At 28.3% G+C, this 23,098-nt stretch overlaps 1 protein-coding gene across 1 annotated transcript in view; it reads right to left on the minus strand.

Moving 5' to 3' along the window:
- The window catches only part of LOC129962912 (beta-alanine transporter-like), a 291,453-nt gene extending 270,435 nt beyond the window's left edge, over positions 1-21,018 (minus strand). Inside the window, exon 1 of the mRNA XM_056076915.1 lies at positions 20,476-21,018. Within this exon, the coding sequence (XP_055932890.1) occupies positions 20,476-21,018 (543 nt within the window). The remainder of the gene's footprint in view (positions 1-20,475) is intronic.
- Between the last annotated feature and the right edge of the window lie 2,080 nt (positions 21,019-23,098).

Genomic DNA, 23,098 nt, shown 5'->3' on the forward strand with positions numbered 1-23,098 from the left:
TCAAAAAATTGATTGGAAGTTCGATCCCAATAGATGTTATCTTATAAAAAGTGATATAATTGTATTTTGTTGTTAATTACATTAATGCATGGAAGTTAAAAAAAAATTGATCCGAAATTAAGCATTCAAAATTCTTATTTTCATTGTCCTCAAATTAAACCTGTGTAACAAACACATTAATATTATTACTATTTAAAAAAAAGGTAATTTTTATTTTCAAATTGAATTTATTAATATTGTTTTCAAATCGAATTTATTATTATTATATTATTATCTTCAAATGGAATTTGTTAAATAAACTCAAAAATTTTCTTAAATAATAATATACATTAAGAGTCTGGTATGTTCTTTCAAGAAGAAATGAATATAAAAATATAAGTAAATAAGTAATAAGTAACAAAGTAAATATATTCATAAATTTAATAAATAATTTTAAGTATTCATAAATAGGGTTTCTGAAATCTATTTAAAAATTATATTAAAGAAATAATGATCATTATTTTCAAGAATGCATTATTTTAGTTTTTTTTAAAGTCGCTCTCGTACAAATTTATCCATTTTGAAATTTTATTTTTAAAGGATAATTTTTATAACTTGAAAGTTTCAATGATGGGGAAAAATAAAGTATAATACTCTCAAAATGTGTAATGTATGTTTACTTCTTAATAGATTTTAGAAAATAAGAATTAATTTTAATCATCATTTAGCAAAATGATATATCTCTGTATTTTTGTGAACGTTAGTTTTCTATTAGTGCAGATGATTTTTATCATAAAAAACAATTATGAGTAACAATAGTTAGATTTATAATTATTTCAAGTATGGAATGAAAGTGTATATTGGTTAAAGAGTTCTTTGATCACGGAAAAAGAAAACTTCAAATGATTGAAATGCCTCTATTTTAATAGTGAGTTTTTCTGCAGAATTATAAATATATCTTTCAATATGGATATCTACACTGATCAATGTAGGCATGATCACCTAAATTCCGTTTCTACAAAACAATGCATCAAAACAATATCTTGATAAAATATTAAAAATTCCACAACATTCTACAAATAAAAATGTCCATAGAAGAGAACTTGAGATGTAGATCTAAATAAATAAATATATGTGGTGACATTTTAAGATGAGAAAATATTTTACACTGGACAGTATTATAATATTGAAAATGATATATTTTAAGCATGCTATGAGTATATACATGATAGCTCTTCGTCTTTTCAAATCATTTTATTACAAAAATTATCTTGTAGTTGAAAATGTAATGTTGAACAATGAAAATATAACACAGACATTCATGTATTAAAAAGTAAAAACTAGTGTTAAAAACCAACACTACACTTTAATATTATATGCTGAAAGATATTTTATAGATAAGATAGATAAATAAGATTAATAAGATATATAATAAGATAAATAACGTATATAGATAAGATTTTGATATTTTAGCATATTCCCTTACAATCACACCAAACTATGTTCAATTCAGATTTGATCTTATGTCAACTGTCTAAAGTTTATCAGGATAGTAGATCAGCCATATGTTTTTTTTAAATATTACACTAGGAAGAGTTTTAGAGGTTAAAGCAAATACTAAATATCAGAGAAGTGTTGAATCCTTGATGTTACCACATTTTGCAGATGCGAAACATTACCTCTGAAATTGATTCATACTGCAATCAAGTAATTCTGTGGGAGATAATCATTGGACAGAGTTTAAAAATAAAACTATTTCAAGGTAAAACCTTATTCCTTTTAATCGAATTGGTCCTCAGTTTCTGTTAGAAAAAATTTTCTTAATTCAAATTCTCGCAAATCTTTATTTAACAATGCCTCCTCGTTCCGTTAGAAAACATCACTATAAAGAATTTTTTTTCATATAGATTGTGGATTATTTTATTAAAACAAGAAAATCAAAGAAAAAAAAGGAACTTTACTAATTTTTCAATATGTAATACTACGTAGAAAATTTAACAATTTCTATGGCTTCATGTAGGTGAAAAAAATTAGAAAACTGTTATCTTTTTAAACATTTTTCACGTTGTTTCAGAAGTTACCGATTTCACGACAACACATCATCGATTTTGAACATAATATAATAATAATAAAATAAAATTGGGAGAAATGCAAAAAAATTAGTTGGGAAATTTTCATGATAAAGATATTATCGAGAGTAAATAACATGTAAATGGCAGGGAAAGGCTAAGTAATGCGAATATTTCTCGAAACAGAACTTATAATTAAATTAAAACTTTACATATAATGTAAACAATAATTCATGGAATATAACGCACCATATGCAGACTTCATAACAAAATTCATTTCTGGAAACTATTCAGTAAAAATTTCCTTTAGGTATCCATCCAAGAAATAAAGCTAATCTACATTCCTCCGCAATAAGATCTCAGATAATGCGGACCAGATTGAAAATGTACTGAGATATGGAAACAATGAAGAACATGAAAAGCAATGCATATATTAAATTAGAAGAGAAAATACACTGGAAATGTATGCATATTTAAAGCTGTTTAATTCAGCAGAAAACCAGAATTTCCAATGAGCCTGAATACATGTAATTAGGAATGCAGTACTTATTCAACTCACCGTTCGCTGAACTACTTCAAGAAATGCTAAATTTAGAAAAATATACCGAACAAGAGAAGAGTATTATTGGAAACCATAAGTAGTAGACGTCATTTAAAAAGTTCCACACACTTTAAAAGAAAATTCAAGAAACATGATGTTACTTTTCACCTTACAAGCCTCACTGACAGCGCATTTACATGAGTAATTAAATGCTGTACTATCGAACCGCAAGCGAATTCATTAACTTCAGCTAAGAGGGAAGAAATGGTCAAGACGTCGTCCATGTTTGGTCTGTATTAATTGGTAAGATTAATAACCATAAAGTAAATAAACTGGAATAGGGCTAAATGTACTATAAAAAGTACTGTGAAAAGAATAGACATAATATTTTATATATTATCTTACGTTTTAAAATTCCAATTTTATATAAATTTAAAATATTAGGAGATAACTATTTTTATATTTTTAAATTGAAATTTGAATTGAATTTTACACATTTTTCAAACTTAAAACGTATTTATATTTTGTAATCGAAATTTTCATAATTTTTTCAGAATATTTTTATACTGTGAAACAAAATAAAAATATTGAAGATTTAATTATTCAGTTTGTTACCTGAATAAAATTTATATGTTTTAGTTAATATATTTTAATTAAAATAATTACTACTTTTGCACAATTGCAAATTCAAAAAAATTATTGGAATAATTTGAATATATTCTGATGAATGATAAAAGTACAATTTTTTTTTTTTTTTTGTAGATTTTACAATATATCAGCCTGTTTAAGAATTTTCTAATTTAATGAAATAAAAGATCCAGCTTTAGAAAACCAAAGCACACAAAATAGTATTGTAATTATTTTAGTCAGAAAAATTAAAGAGGATTTTGTCATTAAATGAATATAAATTTTATATTAATTTCCAGATGAAAAAGTAGTATGTTTTAAAAATGAACCAAATTTTTCTTCAATTAAAGGTTTTGGATAGGCAGATTAAAATGCATGCATGAAGAAAGACTAATTAAATTAGTCTTTCTTCTTGAACTAATAAGCAAGTGGATAAAACACTTTACATTATATAACAGTTTAAGACGCGAAAAGAAATAAATTTGATATCACAAAATGATAAACAGGAATTATTTAAAGTTACTTTAATATAATAATAAAATACTAAAATATATTATAACCAGTTAAGCATTTTGGAACGAATACAAAACAGCCATTACAATGTTTTGAATTTATTTCACTATAATGTTTCGGAATGTAAAATTATATTTTTTATGCATGTTTATGGCTTACAAAAAAACTGTCGATAGATATTATTAATGAATCTAATCTCTAATTTTTTTTATCTGAAATGATATGGCATTATGCTGTATCAAAACCCAAAAAATAATTTTATAACTTTTTTATTGAAAAACCATTTATCATAAAAATTAAAAATGCTAAGCAATTTTAAACATATCTGAAACAAACAATTTAGTAATAAAGGGGTCAACAAATAGAAAAATATGCTTTTTTATAAAATTATTTAGGATAATTGAATCTGGTTTTATTAGGAAGTTATGCAAGTTTAAATAAGACATTTTGAACAAGGACCAAAGAAGGATGGTAAAGCCAGTGTGAATGTTCATTAAAAAATTATTTCAGATTAAATAAGATATTATACGGTATATTGATTGAAGATATTTGACTTTAGGTATTAGGTTCTAATACATTAATTTGGGTCCAGAACATTAATTTTTCTGAATTTGGATTGGATCTCTTTGGCTCTGAAACCCAAACTTTGATCCTGTGGGATCACAATTTTTAAATATTAATTTAGTTTATGCTTACCGTTATCTCGATTTGTTTTATGGAATTAATAGTTTCAGAAGTTGAAATATTATAATATTTTCATTTGAAATAACTGACAAAACAAATACTTACTTATCTATCATGTGATCACATCCGTTTGTATAAAAACAATCCTAATAATGTTATATTAATGAAGATTCAGATACATACGACGGTTAGTAAAAAATTTTGAATGATAAATATTGTGATTTTAAATTTTATCAAGGAAAATATAATTAAAAAAAAATAGCTACTTGCAAATTTTGATCGAAGTGACCATTAATGGCGATGTGTGCATTAGAGTTACACCAGGTGTCTTTAAGAATTCATTATTCGTACCTTAAGATAATGCGTGCAAGAACAATAAAAAAAAATGTTAGTGATCTTAAAAAGAGTAAAAATGTTCAAAGTACATGGTGTTAATTATAGCGCTGAGTTTTGAGTCTAAAACAGAAACAGAAAAAAAATGTGTGATTAAAATTCTGAACCATCTTGACTATGTTCAGGGGAAAAAAAAGTAGCTTGAAATCTCGCTAAATGATAATTAAACTTTTCTACTGAGTTTGGATATGTAAAGCATGGGCAAAACACAAATTAAAATTCCACAAAAAAAAAATTGGTTTTTCCCTTCTCATCGAATGCGTTTATGCAACTGGTTTCAGTGTATGCTTAAAAAGTCTGAAGTTAATAGAAGTAGTTTCCAAAGAAGGGTTCGTTTAGAGGAATGAAACCGAAATGGAATGAAATTTAATCAGGAAGATTTCAACGATGCGTGGTTTAATTTCATTTTCTGTTGCTTGTTATGCAAAAGTAACTTCCTTCATTCATTTTATTCATTTCTTTGTTGGTTTTTTTCTTTATAAAGATTGACTTACTGAATAAATTGAAATTTTTTTGTACCATCCATCATTTGGTTTTTCTCTACTTCTTTTGCCAGCTGTGCATAAAATTGTGGTCATAGAAGTTTATGTTCTGTCTAATGAACTGAAAGCTAACCCAATTTCTGGAGAGTTATTATAAATGAAATTAGCATTGACAAGAAAGGGGAAAAAATTGCTAGAAACTATTAGTCCGTTAATCCATGCATTATTTTTATTCCATATTATAAGGACGAGATATTATAATGCTTCATTAATTTGGTTATGTTTCCAAAAATGCAGTTAACTTCAAAACGGAATTTGTAAAAATTATTATTTTTTTCATTAAAACCAAAAGAATTTTCATTTCTGGTTTTTAACAGAGTAAATTGAATAGTAATTAGCGAAATAATTAAAAATGCGGATGTTTTAAAACGTAAAATTGTAAGAATTTTGAATTTCATGGAAAATGAAGCAGTATGAAAGCATTTGATATTTTTACTAAAGATGATGTGAATGGATCTTTTCTGTAAAATACTTTCTGGCAATGAACAATAAATTTTTTATTACAGCAATTATGATTTTTTCTCTCAAAAAATAGCATAGAATCGATTGATTATTTTCATTATTTTAAGTTCCTTGATACCAAATTTTAGCTGGTCATCAATGACGTCAGATGTTTTGATTTTTAAGCCACAATTATTCGATGAAATCCCTATGCATACCTGAAAGCCCATTTTCTTTTACTAATTAACTAATTAATTTCCATTACTGCTATTTTTATTACTTGAAATTCTGATTCATATGAATTGACAGTATTTAATGTTTTAGGAATATACAATATTCTTAACAAGCATTATTGCTTTTTTAGTCTTTTTTTTTTATTTGTATACGGCTTAGAATAATTTTGAGTCTCTCGCATCTACTATTTTTTAAATCAACATTTTCTGGACTATCTTGCTTTCTAACTTCCTTTTTCTTGAAAGAAATGCTATTGACCCTCATTGCAACTCATTATCCAAGGGATCCAAATTGCTTGCAAAACCAATTGCTGTTATTTTCAATCGTTTTCCGATCTATACATCATTAAATATAATTTTGAGTCGTATACTTGAGGGCTTGTTCTGTGCGTTTTCTGTACCTAATTTGGGTTCGTACAAAATTTATGTGCACTACGCATAGTTTTTTGTAAAATATTTTTCAAGCATTTATTTTTTCATTAAAACAAATTTTAAATAACTATGCGTAGTGCACAAAAATATATAAAACAAAGTTTTAATTTTCTCAAATTATGTGGATCAAATAATCTGCTATTTTCATATTTTGAAACAAGTTTCATGTCAATATTTTTCTTATCTGATTATCAATTTATAAGATGACCTGAAATTGCGGTACGCTGAATTTCAAAGAGTATAAAACGTGAAAAATAATAATTAGAATATAATTTATTTGAAAGTATTTAAAGATATACATATAAAATTTGCTTCGAGCATGAAAAATGAAAAAAAAGCAACTTTGTCACAGTAATATCTGCATTTAAAATAATACACATCCGCTTCAGAAATATAGTTTTTTTAACGAGGGAAAATCTATATCACACGTAAGAAAAATATGGTGAAATTTCAGAGATAAACTTCTTTAATGATTTATTATCAAATGATTAATCTTAGATAAAACTCTGTTTTCATTACTCTTTGTACTTTTATAAATAATTCAAAAACTAAAGTTTCTAAAAACTAAAAACGAAAGTCTTATCTTCTTCATCAGTCACTTTATGCAAACATTTTTTGGTTATTATTTTATAATAAACTGCAAAAATGGTGTATTTTGGCATATTCTGAAACTCAAGATGTTCTCATAAAGCTCTAACAAAATTTAAACTAAAATTAATTTATGCTTTATATGGAAATTAATTGATGCAGAAAAGAGTTCTTAATTTTTAATTACTAAACCAAGAGTTCTAAACTTATTTACCTAGAGAACCCGAAAATTTATAAGCTTGTATAACGATTGCAAAATATTTATTTATGAGAAATTTGTTATCAATAGGTCTTATTGTAATTTCAGAAAGTTCTACTACTTAATTCTAAATTTTATCGTATCTTTTCATAATCCTCTCCCCGTGGAAATAGAGATGAGAAGCTTTCTGCGTGGTAGTTGGTTCTCGCTGCCATAGTGAATAAGGAATGGTTTGGAGATGGCTTCCCACTCCAATATTGCATCCTACGGGAGGTGTTGCATCGTGGCCGAGGAGTCAACTATAGTTCCTACTAATCCTTTTTCGGGAACTATGCCATTCATTCTTTATTTTTTTCGAATACCGGAGTAACCACATGTATTATTTGACCATACTTTGTAGCGGTTCAGAAATAGGAAATCGAATCTGAATATTATCAACCGTTCTGCCGGTCTAAATTTGAATGCTCTGTTAGTAATTTCATCAGACATCAGAGATGTGTATTTATAGTGAAGTCTTAAGAGGAACCTTCACCTTCGTGTTAGCAACTTCTGCTCTATTTCTACTTTGATCCTTTTTTGGATTATGTTATCCTAGCAAAATTGACTGGATTAAGCTGACTTCGGCTATCGATGCCGAAGTCTGTGAGACATTTATATTGAGATACCAAGGCGAATTCTGAGTTATATCATTTTAATTGGAATTAAGTGATTCTGTTTGTAAATAAATGTATTAGATATTATTCAGCATAGTCATCTATTTATTTGGGGATTATATCATTTACCACATATCCCAGCCATAGGGCGCATGTTGCCTTTAGCTTCGTCTGGCATTGAAGAAAAACGATTAAGAATTGCAAAAGAATTTAGACTTTCCATTAATAGATTTTTCTTAAAATTTGACATAGTTCTAACAAGTTACAGTATACAGCATAGTAAACTTCTCCTGAGTAGTTTCTTTTTTTCGATATCGGATCATTTTTTTAGAAATTTAAAATTATAAGGGCCAAGAGTACGACTAGGGATTGCAATACCGGACCAAAATTTCAATACCGGTATTCGGTATTTTTTAGATCTTAATACCGGGATACCGGTATTATAAATTTTAGAAAAAGAAAGAAAACACAGGTGTTTATTTGTTTTATTTGCCAGTTTTATAAGAGAGTGTAAATATCACAAAAAATAATATGAAACTTATAAATTATAACAGTATATAAAGAATCACAAAAAAGTAAAGGAACAACTTATTTATTTAAATCACAAAAAAGTGTAAATATCACTATTCAGTCTGTGGTACTATTACAAATTTTTGAAATGTGATCTTAAAAAACATGATGCATCAATTGTACTGTCATTAAAAGCTGAAAAGTAATTTCGTGTAAAAATTACCAGCTGTCGAAAACGCTTTTTCGGCATCTACGCTAGTTGGTGATACTATTAGCAATACGCATTATACTTTTTCCAAGTATTTACCTCTAAATCCCTCATCTTCAAATAAATCGATTTCTCGTCGGATGGTTTTGGATATAGCTGATTTCTGTATTGTATTTTGATTCGTTGAATTTTTTATTTTTTTATTTATCGCTAATTCTAATTTTTGTTTCCAGAGACAGTTCCTTTTCACTATCGACATTAGTGTCATCATAATCTTCGATAACTGAGCCGAATTCTTCTGAATAAGGATAGGTTTGTGGGTAAAAAATTGTAAGAACATTTACTATAAACTTAATCAGATTTGAATTGATTATTTTCTTTCCTTCTTTTTCATTTTCATTTTTAAAATCATTATAATTATGCAAATACCATAAGACATTTTCTATTTCGGTATGCCTTTCTCCTGTGCGATTTTTTAATGTAATATATAATTCTTCAGATAGTGATGTGTGCTGTTCTTTCATGATTGCAACATGAAATTTATTGTTGCATTAGCTGTTAATAAATTAAAATCTCTCCGACATAATGCCTCAATAGTCAGTTTTATTGGAAGTAGGGCTGATATAGTTCTGGATATTAAGTCGAATTCACTTTCTGAAAAATTAATTTGCAGGTTTAAGTCGATTATTGCTTTTTGGATTGGATTTCTAAATTTCAAAAACCGTTCCCTCATCAGGAGTAAACTGTTCCAAGGGTCTTAGAATCTATTATTAACATATATTCTGTTTTATTTTCAGTTAGTATATATTTTTATAATATGGCATTTTTTGTAGGGGAAAGTTTAAATATCTTAACAATTTTTCGAACTTTATAAATTATAGGAAGAAATTCTTGAAGGGTTAATATTTCATCCTCATTAGCAATATCAACTTCCACAATTACATTGTCATTATCTTCATTGTCAATATCACTTTCCCTCTTACTCTCTTCAATGTCGGAATCCGGAGCTTCTATAAACACAATATTTGGATTCTTCTATTCTTTATTTTTTTGGTATAATACATCTATTACTCCTAATTGAATTCCATGTGCATAGCACAATGGATTTGCACCAATCAGCTTTCCAACTTTTTTCATAATTGTTGCTCCATCAGTCGTTATGGATACAATATTTTCTTTCAGGTATAATCCATGTTTCGCTAATTTAGATTTAAGCAATTAATTAAGCCATTAATTAGCTAATTAATTTTGCTTGTTATGGAGACATAAAAACAAAAACGTATACTATTTTGCTATGTTGGCTATCCCTGAACATATTGTGGAGACAATTTTAAAAATTTCTAGTAAACACCGAAAAACCGGCATTTAAACTTGTGAATACCGGTATTACGAAATTGTAAAATGGCTCAAAATACCGGTATTCGATACCCCGGTATACCGGTATTGCAATCCCTAAGTACGACTTAGCTTAGCTACTGACGCGTCACAACTCTATTACGTCACAACTCATTCATGCATTTGATTCACCAATCATAATTTAGACCTGAATCAGAGAACGATCACCTCTGAACCATTACCCCCAGTGGTATTACTCTCGTCATGGAGGACTTTGTGACGACGACAGATTTATAATTGCACTAGCCAAGTCATATACACACACACACGCGCGGAGTCTTAGGCTGGCGGGGTTCGAACTCACAACCTAATGAATGCGAGTCCACCGCCCTATCAAACAGGTTATCCCGGATTCATAAACAGACTAATCATTTTTTACAATCATCTTTTGTACCAGGAATAATGTCATGTTAAGCCATTAATCCTATTATATAATAATTATTATTTGATAAGAGTGAAAAATATGAATTTAACGAAATGAGTCTACTATAGATTACTGCGTATATAAATTTTAAAAAATAAAGAATTTACTATGAAATAAAAGTATAAGTTAAAATTCTACTTTTAAGCTATTGCCATGAGAAAACATTTTTTTTATCCTAATTATAAAGCTATTAAAAAGCATACTATGAATATGTTGATTGGACAATGGAATTGGTTTGCATTCTATTATGATAATAAATCATTATTACATATTTTTCAAAAAATTAAATTTTAAAAAAATATAAAAAAATTGAGAAATTGTAATTAAGTAAAATTTTCATGATTAAAAAGTTAACGCTTAGAGCTTAAAAATTTAAAAACAATTTTCCTGAAAAAATATTTTTTTAAATGTATAGCTGAAAAATATTAAACTTTTAATTAATTTTCCTGTTAAATAATTTTTGATATAGAAAAGTTGAAGGGACATCTTGTCCTATATAGGATTTATGTCTAATTTTATCATAATTCTACAAAAATTGCAGATTTATATAAAAAAAACCATATCTATGAAATATTTATCTTTATACGTATAGACATGAACATAATTTGTCATGTGTATTTTTTATCTGAAATTTTAATGCCGATTATTTTCTAAATCTTAACACTGTTGTCAAATTTTACTTTTTATAGAAATTGTATTTAGATTCAGAGCAAAACGTTTCTGTACTTATATACAGGTCTATATCTATCAATGTTGAAATGCTCCAAGCAACCATTCAACAAAACTATGACGGGAGCCTGAGACTCCTGGATACCACTGTGAAATTTCATCCAAATTTTATTAAATATGATGCATTTATGCCCGATCTGCGTGGATTTTTATTTACAATAGTTCACTCAAAAATGTTTGGAAGGATGTAAGGAGATTTCTGAAGACTCTCAAAGGTTGTCCGAACTTACATCTACTTAATAGTCATCATTTAAAAGGGGGCCTTTTTTTATATGTCAGCTTTTAAGGAACACAGACTGTCATTGCAGTTTTAAAGGAGGTAAGAGAATGTTCTTATCTTTGAAAGAGAAACTGAGTGGTCTATTATTCTAAGATACATAAACTCAAAAATTCTTTGGAATGAGAGAAGTAATCCAGAATCTTTTGCTGATAAACTAATTGGTCTACAAATCAAGCACGAATAATTATTCCATCATCTTACATTTTTTGCTAAATTATATTTATATATGTACGTAGCGCCTGACCTATTTTTATAAAATTGTGTTTGTTTGGAAAAAATATTTACGCATGAATCATATACTGATTACATACTAATATTTTTCAATTTGCATATCACTGATCTCTACATACAAACTGGTCATTAAAATAAAAAAAAATCATGAATGCACTTAATTTATTATGTTACTCGAAAGCATCTGCTATATTACAGTATTCAGTTTACAGTTTATCATTACTTATATATTTGTGCAAGTACACAGTGCAAGTACAGCTGAAATTTACGAGGTGGTGCTAAATGTCATTGTCAGCATGAAAGCAGATAGAAAGAGGCAATATCAGTTAATTATTAAAAAAAGATTTTTGTGTGTGTGTAAAATCGCATTTATTCAGGAAAAAGATAAGATATAGATAAACTTAAATCTTATCTAAATATAAAATTTCACCCAATTCGTCAGAGCAGTTTCTGATATACACGGAATCCATTTTTATACATATATACAAGAACTGATCATTTAAAGATAAATAATATTATCGAATTTTATGAAAAAATTGATGCTATATAATTCTGTGTGTGTTGCAAATATTGCTTAGACAAAAACACCCATAAAAAGACTGGCAAACAATTATAATATCAAACATAACTTTTGAAGATCAACAACACTGGAAATTTTCGGCATTTGGTAACTTGCATATCTGAATAATATCTTTGCTTTTTTTGCATATATTTTTTATTTCTTTATATACGAAAATGTAGACAAATTTTTATTCTGAAAGATAACATATGAAGTATCTATATAAAAATAACCGATGCGATATTAATCGGGATGTAGCAAAAGCCATGCAGAATTTTCACCACCTTTACTTTCATGATTTATTCTTGCTTGAATATATCATTTCATATACATGTTGAAACATTATAGAAGAGAGTAAATACTCTTTTTAAACAAAGTATTTGATACTTTCTACATAATTACAACATTTAAATATTTTCACGAGAGCTGTTAATAATAGGTAATTGGCTTAGTTTTGATTTGAAGATCAGTTCGTGATACAAATGCGAATCATCCATCCCTTTAGAACTATGCAACCGAGTGGTAAAGAGCCTTGAGCCTTTAACCTACGCACATGTTACTCATTAATAACTCACACAAGATCAGGTGATTGCTTAGTGAAGCTGCACCTGATCATGTGAGCGTAAGCTTTCAAATGCAAGATTAATGGCTATGGATATCATGTCCGAACGAATTTTCATCAACTTATGCGCTTCGCGTGACTTAAAATCGCTGAACATACAAGGCTGGAAATCGTTGAACATTAAATTATTTTAGTTGATATTTAGTCAATAAAGAAATTATTGGCCAAGAACAATTTCTTTACGCAATTAACCCTTAACTGAGGAGGTGAAAATTTAGGATATAACTGGGGAGGTACGGTCTAGGAGACCGCATTTTCTTTACACTCAAATTAAATTTTCTAATAAAAGTATTAGTATGAAAATTTGTCAGTATATTCTACAGATATTTTTCTTGATATATAAATATGTTTTAGATTTTTTTAAAAAATATATTATCTTTGAAAAAAGTATTGCGTTGGAACATACATATTTCTTCTCAAATTACATGTCACAACAAATAATATACTTGAAAAAACATATTACTTATTATTTTTTTAAAATCATATATATTTTTCCATTATACAAAGGTGTATAGAAAACAATATTAGGAAAAATTCAACAATCAGATGAAAAATAAAAAATATGACGAGTAAAATTCACCCATTTTTTTATTAGCATCATCGGTTTTCCAGCATACATGTTAAGTACAAATAAAAATAAGCTTATAAATTCTGTAGATATTTCTCTTGGTATATTAATATATTTTAGAAATTTTTCAAGATACATTATAAGTAGAAAAATGAATTATATTTGAAGATACATATCAGAATCAGCCGAATGAGAATTTTCATCGAAAAAATTTTCTAGACAGTTATCCACATCACTAAAATAACTTTCTGCTTCATTTAAAAGTCTTTGGAACTCTGCTTTTTAACGAGGATAGCTTACACGGTGTTTCAAATATCAAGTTTTAGAGCCATCTGATAAGCTTTGTATAAAACCGGAACACTAAAAGGGACGTCTCACAGACGTCGTACTAAGAAATAGCTGAAATATTAAAAAAAATCATCCAATGAAACCGGCTGAAAAAGTTTACGTGTAATGAAGGTCACGAAACTGGAAGCTACAGGTCAATCCATTCGATTGAATTAAAAATAGAATAGTGGTGATCGAAAATCCATCTTTAGCGGTCTGACAGACCGAACCTCCCTAGTTACGAATTAATAACTAAATTATCAATTTTATAGACGAAATTACTGTCCCCACCAACTATAAAGTGAATGTAATGAGAAAAGAAAATAATCTAGAGGATATGAAATAACAAACTTACAGGATGGTGGTGTTTTTAAGAAGAAAGATTCAAATACAGTAGACTCCCGATTATCCGCGCCTGCCGCACTAAGTGTTTGTTTTTGCTTCCAAGCAAAGAGAAAATGCTTCCAAAGCAAGAAGCAAACACAAATGACTGATTTCTTCAAAAAGGTGTAGTTTTACAGTTATGCTTTTGTAATTACATAATACATTATAGTATTAAAATAGTACATATGTATTAATTTTTCTGTGCATCCTTGACGCCTCTCGTAAGTACAAAGCACTTTTCTGTTTTCATTAACAAAATGCATTTTAGGTTAGTTTTGAGTGATATACTAAAATATTAAGCGTTAGTTAAACATTTCCTGCTGTTTATTTTACGTTTTAATGTACATAAAACGATTTTTCAAAGTTGGAATGACTGTTTTCTCTTTTGCTATACTCGTTTTTAGCTTTTTTCGGATTATCCGCGATTTTTGTTATCCGCGGCGACCGCGCCACCCAATTCCGAGGATAATCGGGAGTGTACTGTATATAAATTCTATAATTAAAATTAGTACCAGTGTATTTTTTTAAAATTAGTATATATAAACTTGTGTGAATTGTAGACTAAAAATATAATAAGTAACAAAAATTATCTTTTTTTTTCCGGTTTTAAAATGTAGTAAATACGAAGATCTGTAGTTAAGAAAATGAGTAAAGGGCAACATATTTCGATTCACGGATTTTCCGACTTTAAAATATTACATCCTATATATTTGAAATCCTCTGTAATATGTAAATTAAATTTTACCTAAAACCAATGGTAACTTTCTTTAAACAAGATATTTTGTGTTGAATATTAGTGAATTCTATGAAAAATATTAATGAATATAATTTAATAAAAAATTTGTCTATTGTGGGATGTTATGAAGATCCTAAGTCCACATGAAATGTTGACACATTGTAAAAAGATGTGCATACAATTAAGAAAATCTGGTCATGACCCACCAAATTTCATGATCAGCAAAATTCGCTATCTGCAGCGGAGAATCCTTCCACTGGGTAGTCGAAAATTATCTCGATATATGTCCAATGACTTAAATATCACCATGTGTGAACTGAAGAGTATACTATTATGGATGCCACAAGAATCCCTGGTGTGAAAAATGAGGAAGTATCTTTTATACGGAAAATACGGTAAGTGTCAAAATCAGACTAAAACTTGTTTTTAGTTTTCCTGTAATATTTGCATGGGATACAAAAGATATTTAATGAACTTAATATAACAATAATACACTTAAGTAATAATATTGTGACTTACTGTGTTTGCCATTTCCGATCTTTAATTCATGTTTAGTTTTTTTTAAAAAAAAAAGAGCAAAGAGAATAGAAATGACGGGCACGTTATTATCTATTGTTGATATATAAATAATCTAGATGAATTAATAATGCAGAAACTGAATTCTATATTATGATTTTTTTTTCATAGGCGGAACGATTCTAAATTCATAAAAGAAGCTAGAAGAAATATATCCGGTATGTAAAAAGAAATCATTTTACAGTAGAGCATATAGCCCCAGGTACAAAAAAGAACCAATAAAAGGATCTTATTTCCAGTGAACTGATGAAAAGAAATGAATACATTAAATGCACATCAAAACTTTATTCCACTTAAATGTATATCATAAGTTAAATGAAATACAAGAGTACCACAGTGTAATATCTATAAATCAGCAATGATCTATTTATGCAGTCAATATTATTTGAATATTGACAACAATAACTTCTACAGGGGGATTCAAAACTTATAGCTCAAATTTCGTGGGGAGGAAGGGATTACGCGAGGAAACCGCTTTCACACAGGAAATTATGCCCGCAAATTTAAGCATGCGCTTGTAGAGGGCGCTATCTGTACTCAACCAGTGAATAGCATCGCCGACCACTTCCGCTGTAAGTCGAGTCTGGTACGAGAAGTCACTCTGCGCAACATGATTTTGCCGTGAATGAGTGGGCTGGAATCAGTGGTCACTGTTTGTTGGGACCTTACTTGTTACCGTCCCAACCGACCAGCCAGAAATACTTAATAATTATGGAGACAATGTAATTAACTTTTTTGCCGCTGTCCCTGAGCATATCCGCCATGATATGGGGTATCAACATGGCGGGGCTGCAGCCCATAGCATATTTGTTGCGCGTGATTACCTGACCCATGTTTTTTTTTTGTAGGAGGTCATGAAAGATCAACTGTATGAGACCCTCGTCGACGGTGATATGGACATCGTTGTAAGAATGGTGGCATAGTGTCCGTAATATGCCAAGCATTTTTTGAAAATATTCAGCGGTCAATGCAACGGTGATGTAAATAGTCGCAATTTCAGCACCTTATGTGTACTTATTATGTACTTTACCTTGTTAGAATAAAAATCACACTACCACTGTAGTGTGTACTACTACTTGTACCACTTAACTATACTATTTACTTGTGTTCACTTCACTTGTCTTTTTTATCTATGCAGATGACGTTAGCGGACATACTTTACCATGTGAAATTGATTTCCCGACGTATTCCCTACCTTCTCACGAAATTTCAACAAAAAGTTTTGTATCACCCTGTATGTATTTACGAATCTTTATAAATAATAAAAAAAAAGACTTTGACTTCCAATAAATGGCCTTTTCGAAATTTGAAGTATTATAGGAAGTATATATTATAGTTTGAAATATCATGAATTCATGTTTTTCTTAGTACGGAAAAAAATCCTTACAATTTCCTTTTACTCTTATTCTGCTTTTCCTGAAATCATAAACCATATATCTTCTGCAATCAAATAACAGCTATAAATATATTTATGTACCGAAATAAACTGACGAATATAGGGAAATTCATTATGACCATTCTATCCGTCTTTACTAAGATATGGGGGAAATATCGGAAATATACTATTCAGCGCTCCTATACCATTCATTATTTGTTTCTTAATCCCTGAGCACAACGAATTATTGTGATTTGTTTCGATTTCCAGCGAAAGAATCATCCAACTTTATCTCCTCTTGAGTCATTGTACATCCTTTATGGCAAAAGTAACAAATCGCTGACGGAATCATTCACAACAGCATACCAACAGCACTGGACATTAATCAAATCTGCTTTAGCCGAAGGAGATATACTATTTATTATATTTTGTCGATTCTGGTATATCTAAATCTTTCACGATTGAGTGACGACCGGTATAGTTACCGATCGTGATTGAATTATGTTTGATTGTAAGGACTGTTCTAATCTTGTTGTATTCTCATGAAGTAAATCACTTACTATTTCCTTCACTACAAGTTCATTTAATGTTGATTACAATATATTGTACCTTATAAGCTTTTATTTTACTATAGAATCGCCATTTCTCAGTTCCTCAGGTTTTAGCAATTCTATGGTGCATGAAGAATCATATAATTTTGTGCGATATTGCACACTTTTCTGTTGATCCTGACCAACATTATTTTTATTGTATCATGTTGAACGATATTAGATCACGCCATATCATATATACTATGATTTGGGAAGGAAACATTTGTTTGAATTGAATTGATAAATATGCTTAAATTTGTGCCATTACTCAAAATATTATTGAAATAAATAGTTAACATCACCTATCCAGATATCATAATTTATATACTAAACCTCATTTAGACAGCACTTTGCATAACGGGTGATTTACAAAATGAGCAACATAAAATATTAAAAAAGTGACTCGTTTAACGAGCGGTGTTTCGTAGAACGAGTGGCGAGGAGACATTGTCACGTCATATGTAGTGGCTTGTATTAGTCTGTGTATTAAGTGCTTGTTCTAAATGGAAATAACTTTGGCCAGATAGAGTTGTCAAATGCAACTCCGAAGATTCTGGACAAGTGCCCGTGGAGCCTTAATCCACGACATTTTGTGGCTGGGCAAAAATTTGGGATTAGTGATGGATAGCAACAACATCGGTGAGCTTCTGGAAAAACATAGCCAGAATTGACCAAGAACTTAAGACCCAGCTCGCTGTGTCCTAGCAAAAGACTGCAGAAGAGTTTTGATCAGAAGAGGAAGAAATAATAGACTCAAGAGAACAACATTTTTCAATGATATACAGGAGATGTGAAAAGTGGGAGAAATTATTGCATCGTCTTGCTATAAATTATTGCTAATAATACAAAGTAATAATTTAATAATAATTTTAGTCTATGATTGACTCTCTAAATTTGTAGAACTTCATTTCTTCCTTTATATCTCCAAAAGGTCTATCCGCATTCAAGCTTCAGAATCTTAATTTGATGTATTTATTTGAATAATATGTTATTAATATCGCAATAACTATGCATTTGTTAAATATTACTAAAATATATTCAGCCTGTTTTTTTTCCAGGCTGCATGTAGCATTTGCTGAATTTGGCCGAAAGTTTTCTTGAATTATTTAGATATTTTCACAAATTTTTTTTAAATTTAATTATTAATTTACTTTTTTACATGAATTTGAATACAAGTGTTTTTGAAGAACTTCATTTTTTTTCTAAAATAAATTTTAAAAATAATTGTTTCAAAAATTAAAAATGAGTAGTAAACGGCATAGGAAAAAATTTAAATAATTTTCTTTATTCCTTATTTTACTAGCTTAGTTACTAAAGGACACAATCTTTACCTCTCATCTATGGTTCGTGTATCATATTTTTCATGTAACATACAAAATTAAATCTTTAACAGATGATATAATTCGATAAATATTTGACGCTCAATCCCTAATGTTTTTTATGACATTTTATTTGAATTAACAAAACAAATTAATATCTAACTAAACTACATACCAAACTACAGTTAATCGGCTAAACAAATTAGAAGATATAAAGATAAGATCTTAATATTTTTTTTCAAATATTGTATGATATTAAGCAATATTCGCAACGTTGCATAACACTGTTGAAAACTGAAGAACATAATACAATACGCCACAACATTCTATAATATTGGGGAATAGGTTGTGTCATTTTTCATTTACGGTTTTCACTTTTTGTTATAATTATGATCAGGATTTTTACTAAGCTATTTTTCATGAAAAATATGAAAAATATTCAAAAGTGAATAAAGTAGTTGCAGTAAACTGATCTAAATGGATGAAGTCCTTTCCAAAGACTTGAATATTTTACCTTAACAAGCAAAAAAAACCCACCTTAGATTGAACTGTTTTATATAAGATACGACAAATAAAATACTAAGGTATTATTTATTTATAACATTAACAACATGGTAATAAGATAAGAAAGTACATTAGTATATTAGATAAAGCGATTTAGGACGTTTAATTTCATTTTAAAAGTGAAATATTTAAATTACAGGAAATAAAAATTCTAAAAACTTTGAAATGTATTCGAAAGAATTAAAGATTTCGTTCATACGCCAATTCAACTTTATCAAATAAATATTTTGTTTCAAATACCCGTAGAGAAATATTAGAGTTAAATTTACATAAAAGATATTTTTAAATTTATATTAAAAATGACGGTATTGAAGTTTATAAAAGTTACGAACAGTTGATGCCCTTCCAAAAAATACCTAGTACAATAAAATTTAGAAGTTATTATAATAAAATACTTTCATTCTTAATAAAATACTTTCATATTATAATAAAATATTTTCATATTATAATAAAATTTATTCATATTATAATAAAATTTATTCATTTACATCCTGAAGGTTTTACAGCATCAAGTACGAATGGAAAAAAAATTACTTTTATTTTTATTAAAAATAATCTAAATCAAACAAAATATACAAAAATAATTAAATATGCTAATATTTCTTTAAAACTAGTTTAAAATAAATCTTTAGATACAACATATATCTTTGCATTTGAAATTCATATTGTCAATTATTTTACTAATTATTTTTATATCTAGTTATGTACTATTGAATTAAAAGTTATTGATAAAAATATTCTCGCAGATTTAATACTTCCATGAAGAAATAGAACCATTAAAATATAAGATTTAATTAAATTAACTTTCAACAAGCATATAATTTAAGTTTTATAGAATTGAAATTACCTAAATTTTTATGAATCAGAATCATAAAAAACGTTCAATAAAGCATTAGAATGACATTTTCAAATAGGTGAAGCAAAAATAAAATGAATTGTTTATGATAATGTATTGAAACTCAGGACTTAAACATTCTGAAAATTTGTGAAATTATTAAATTATATGAAAAATTTTCTTTGGACTAATACTATGCACGAACTCTCCCTAAATATATCATTGAATACTTTAAATTTATTCGTCTCATATTATGAGAAACGAGTGGGCGCCAAGCAATTAAATCTTTTATGTCAAAATATATGATAATCCAATAAGTGTTCAAGAATTTCTCACAAAGTGTACTTACAGCGCTAACGATTGTGTTCAGATTCTCTCCCAGATAGCTCTTGTTATAGTACCATCCATGTACGTCACACATGAACTCGGTATTTGACGTACTATTCCACCGAAAAGTATGGCCTGACTCTTGATGTACAGCCTGAGCGTATACTGTCCTATTCAACGTACATTGGCTGTACAACAATTCCCAATCCCTGTACTCACGTGCCAGGTATAGTCTTAGTTTCATGTACAGGTGACTACTGGCATTGGCTATGGCATCCAGTTCGGGCACTCGACACCAATTGTCGGGGGTCCAGCTCATCAAGAGTTGACTGTACCCGTGAGAACCGAACGGAAGCTGGGCTGGAAGCAGGACCAACCACAGCAAGAAGTGCTGATACCTTCCGTTGGACCCAGCGTTGGGCAGCACCTCATCGAAAGGCATCGCTCCGGCAACTGCCGGATTGTGTCTTCCGGACAGAGGAGAACACACGTGGGGGTGAGGCGCCACCTGGAAAACATCCCTCCGTCGGGGAGATTTCTCTGGAAGAGGACAGGCCGGATGCATAGGATGCTGGTTAGCTGTTGATCGAGATTTCAAGATATGCAATCTCTTCTATTACCTTTCCTTTGAAGAATTATTGCTTAAAACATTCGCCTTCTGGGAAGTTTTTATTTCAGGCTGAAAACAGAAGATCACTGGAATTTAGAGCTTCAGCAATATAATTCTGGGAGGTATCAACGGGGATTTCCAGCTATTACATTACTTTTTTTTAAATTCAATTTTAATTCAAGGAATAAAAATATTTAGAAAAAAAATTCTATTCACCTTAGATAGAAAAAAAGGGACATATAATTAAAAGGAAGAAATATAATTAATTGCATATGTATGAGAAACCATGGAAAAAATACTAATAAGATCGTACTCTTAATCGCATTATCCTTTCTTAGATTGTCTAGGACTTGAAAAATGATATTTGCTTTACTGCTTAAATATATGACAATTTCAGGAAATCTGCAGGCGTTTTAGTTGAATGAAGAATTCATAAAATACTTGAGACATTTAGACTTACCTACAGATTTTATTGTTGAGCTATAACGTTAATGAATGATAATAGCTTATGGATCATAAGTTTAATAATATCTTAATAATAAATTATGAATTTAAAACTAAATTAAATAAAAAAGGAAGCATAACAGATCACCGTAGTTAAGTCCTAGCCTTTTAATGATGATTAATGTATTACTTATGTTCTAGTAATGGTCGAATATTTATTTCCACTCCCCACAAAAAAAACTCTCCTATTCCAGGGAAAATTATGTTCTAAATAGCATTAATGGGATTTAATGAACTGATTTACAATATTACAAAATATTGAAGGTAAAATTATAATGAAAGAACCTCACATACTTCATATAACAATAAAATTAGATAAAATGTGTAATTAAGATCCATGTGCAAAAAAACTTATGATTAGGTTTTTATAATATATATATATATATATATATATATATATATATATATATATATATATATATATATATATATATATATATATATATTATTTATAATTAATGCTTATATTTATTTTAACTATTCTGAATTATTATTATTGTTTAAATTTTCTTACAAACTAAATAATTAAACTAATCTAAATAAGATAAGAAAAATGAAAAAAAAATTTAAGGAGCATATATATTGTTTGAAATTCAAATGCAAAGCAAACATAGGAATTAGAAATGTATTTGCTTAAGCGAAAATATCCAATTAGATATTATAAGATATTATTTGATATTAAGATATTTAAAAGCATTTGTAATTATTTCTTTCATATTTATCTAAGAAATAATAAAATGTAATCCTTACAATAATTTTGATAGCATTATATTAAAACAAATATATATTAATCCATATTAGATTTAGTGTATTATTGAATTTAATGAACAATTAATTATTCAAACAACCTTCCAATGTTAACAAATTTATATAACTATAACTTTATAAATATAAATTCCTGAGAAGATTTCAATTGAATTTCAATAAATAATAGCATTCTGAAAATAAATAAACACCAGATAATTACAGAAAATATGCTTAAACGAAACTGAAATCATTTACTTATAGTTGTTATTTATTTACCTACAGCAAATTAAATAAAGACATTTCCCATTTAATGCTAACTGCAATTGATATTTTTATAGTTTTAATTTAGCAAAATGTTTATCTTATGAAGCAATTCAGATTCCAATGGCATATTAAAATGTTTATATATATATATAAATCAATAAATGTTTGAAAGATTCAATAGCATGTGTCCAGAAGAAATATTGTTCACTTTTCTTAAAAAGAAAATATTTACATATTCCTAATTATTAATTTCAAGTAGGTCCCAGTCCCCTCAATATATTAATTCATAAATATAAATTCATAATAAATAAATTATATGATTAATCATGAAAACAAAGAAAAATACTGTTCATGCCTCATAGTTGGACAATGTATGATCTGCAAGAATACTAATAACTTCATATGAAGTAGGTGTTCATTCAGAAAGGAGGTTTCACGTTTTAATCATATTTTTATTTAAAACACAAAATGAAATTTTAATATTTTCTTCCGATAATGATAATTCCTATTATAGTATTAA

This window comes from Argiope bruennichi, chromosome 3 (genome assembly GCF_947563725.1).
Source record: "Argiope bruennichi chromosome 3, qqArgBrue1.1, whole genome shotgun sequence".
Lineage (NCBI taxonomy): Eukaryota > Metazoa > Arthropoda > Arachnida > Araneae > Araneidae > Argiope > Argiope bruennichi.